The following is a 2,706-nucleotide window of genomic DNA, read 5'->3' on the forward strand; positions in this document are numbered from 1 at the left end:
AACACTTCCTATTTGCTTTGGGCTGCAGACTGCTGACCCATTCGCTAATCTGATTCTCATGACAACCCTGACAGAAGCTGTGCCTATTTTAAGGGAAAAAGCTGAGGCTCAGAGAGGGAAGGAAAGAATCTTCCAGGTGCCTGGCCCCATGAGGTGCTTTACACATCACTTCATAAGTCTTTCAAAGTGGTTAATATTACCCCATTTTACAGGGATGAAGCTAGGTCCAGTAAGGCGAGGTGACTTTCCTAATGTCACGCTGAGAATAAGATGATGAAGCCACGTTTCTGACTCTGAACTACTTCCCTCTATTCTGAGCTGCTGCCGCAATGTCCACCTTCCCCACAGGATGTGGAGATGATACCCCTGAGGCTCACAGCTGTCTTTTTGGATCATCCTTTTGTGCTGCTCCTCCAGCAGAACTACTAGCCTCAGCAAGCCACGCCACCTCTCTGTGCCTCTGTTTCCTTGACTGTAAAATTGGGGGCAGCAGCCCCTCCTTCAAAAGGGTGTTAAATCCTTCCTGAAAGCATTAAGTGTGGTCATGTATTGAGAGAGTTTAGCCCGGAGTACTTACGACGCACTCAGTAATTGCTCATTCTGTTTGTTTCTGAAAACTGTACTTTGTCCCACTAATAGTACCAGGCAATTCCCTTCACCCAAAATCTAATTAAAATCACAAAGAAACTGTCTACATGTTTTTTTTAAAAAAGTTTTATTATAGAAACACACAGAATCAACTACATCATCAATGTATCCGCAATAGCAGAGAAATGGTGGAAATAGATCGTCCCCATGGGGGACATGTGACCTTTGCCAAACAAGCATAAATAATGGAAATAATACCAAATATAAGAACACAGCACATAATAATGACTAAATTAAGAGGGACAGGAACTACTGAGAGGAGTCGTGAGCATGTAGAAGGTGCATCTCACTGAGAAGTGTCCAGGCTCAGGTGACCTTCCCTGAAGACCTCCTGTCCCTCAGCCTGAAGCAGCTCAGTTCAGTTCCAGGTCATCCATGTATTCCTGGACCCAGTCATCACTGGGGTTGGCACAGATTTGCCTGCCCTTTTTGGTTTGGAATCTGTAGAACAAGGAGTGAACAGATTAGAATCCCATGGGACTTTTGAGGGCATCTGGCACTATCCCTTGCCTGTGGTAGGCACCTCCCTCTGCTTGACCATGGTTCATGTTGGGCAGCTCTAGTAGATGGGACCCTTCTGGGGGTGGCATTGGAACCAGATTCCCTGTCGCTTCCACCCAATGGATTTAGCTGTGAACCCAGAGCTGGCCCAGATTAGGAACCAGTGGGTTTTGCAGTCAGTATGGGTTATACCCCCAATCCCTATTGCTCCTAGCAATGACTTTTCCACGTTTTTCTAGCATGGTTTAAGAAATCAGCCCTTATCTCATATGATCTTTCTGATTTTTCCTGGTTTCCTGGCCTCTGGATAACTTCCTCTCCAGGAATCCCCCTCTTCTCCTTTGGTTCCTACCCAGCCACCTTCAGTACTGACAAAAGTGGCCTCATGGCCTGTTCCTTACTGCTTCCTGGGAGGGCTCCTGCCCTGAGAACTGCCTCCCCACTGCTTGATCACTCCCTACCCCAAACATGCCCCCTTTTAATCCTGCCTTCACCCTCACCTCCCAGAGTGGCCCAGGGCTTGATACTCACACCACGGCTGGCTGGGAGCAGAGGCTGCTGGTCTCGTAGTAATCTACCACAAAGTTGCGAGGAAGCTTCCGCAGGGTGTAGGAGAAACAGCAGGCCGTGGGAGGGTCTGAGCCCACTGGAAGGAAAGGCCGGGGTGAGATCAAGGCTTTACATGCGAGCTGATCATTTTGGCTTCTAGTTATGCACAGTCATTGAGCATCCCTGTGGAGCTACCAGTAACCCCAGGTATGGTCCTTTGTATTCCTACCCCCCACCTCCCCAAGTAGGAGTCTTCTTCTGAGTAGAAGGCCCTCAGAAAGAACAAGAGAGAATTCTAGAAGATTACAACTGGATTGATTCTCAGATCATGTCTCATGCCCTTCATATTACAGATGGGGAAACCAAGTCACAGAGAGGGGCAGGGACTTGATTGCTTGAGCAAGTAATTAGAGGCAGAGCCAGTTAGACAGTCTGACTTCTAGCCCATCCTTTTCCTCTGCTGGCTACCAATTCTTAAGAAAACAGCAACATGAATGTTATTAAATGTCTGCTAGACTCTACATTTCACAGCAGACTACTTGGAAATCTTCCCAGCTCCTTTTGTCCCATCCCCAGATTCCACTGTGGGACTAACTCCAACTAGAAAACTGGATTCTGCCTACACCCTGACTCTAGAAGTAGCAGCTGAGAGAGTAGACTTACTTGGTGCCGAGAGTGCTGGAGAGCAGAAGACAGCCACCAGCACGAGGAGAGACAGGACAGTCACGCAGAGTTTCATGGTGTGGGTGAAGGGGAGGGTTTCCCAGCTGAGACTGCAGAGCCCAGAAGCTTCAGAACCTGCTGTGTCCTGTGCTGATACTGAGTTGGGAGCCCCTCTTTATAGGGACTCTGAGGCCTGGGGCAGAGGTGGGGGCTCAGGAGGGTGGAATTTCCAGGGTAGAGATGATGTCATGGTACCAATAAGGAAACTGAAGCTAGCTGATAGTGAGGAGTTCCTTACAGCTTCTCTTCCCCAGGCGGTGTCATCACGGAGGACAGAGGAGGGAG

At 48.6% G+C, this 2,706-nt stretch overlaps 1 protein-coding gene across 1 annotated transcript; it reads right to left on the reverse strand.

Moving 5' to 3' along the window:
• Nucleotides 1-925: 925 nt before the first annotated feature.
• LOC103586754 (C-C motif chemokine 4) lies at nt 926-2,470 on the reverse strand. Its single transcript, XM_008568073.1, has 3 exons — nt 2,362-2,470; nt 1,681-1,795; nt 926-1,089 (listed from the first exon to the last, which is right to left on the reverse strand). The coding sequence occupies exons 1-3, from the start codon at nt 2,435-2,437 to the stop codon at nt 1,002-1,004; spliced, it is 279 nt and encodes a 92-aa protein (XP_008566295.1). The 5' UTR covers nt 2,438-2,470; the 3' UTR covers nt 926-1,001.
• Nucleotides 2,471-2,706: the final 236 nt, after the last annotated feature.

Source organism: Galeopterus variegatus, unplaced genomic scaffold (genome assembly GCF_000696425.1).
Source record: "Galeopterus variegatus unplaced genomic scaffold, G_variegatus-3.0.2 Scaffold372, whole genome shotgun sequence".
NCBI lineage: Eukaryota > Metazoa > Chordata > Mammalia > Dermoptera > Cynocephalidae > Galeopterus > Galeopterus variegatus.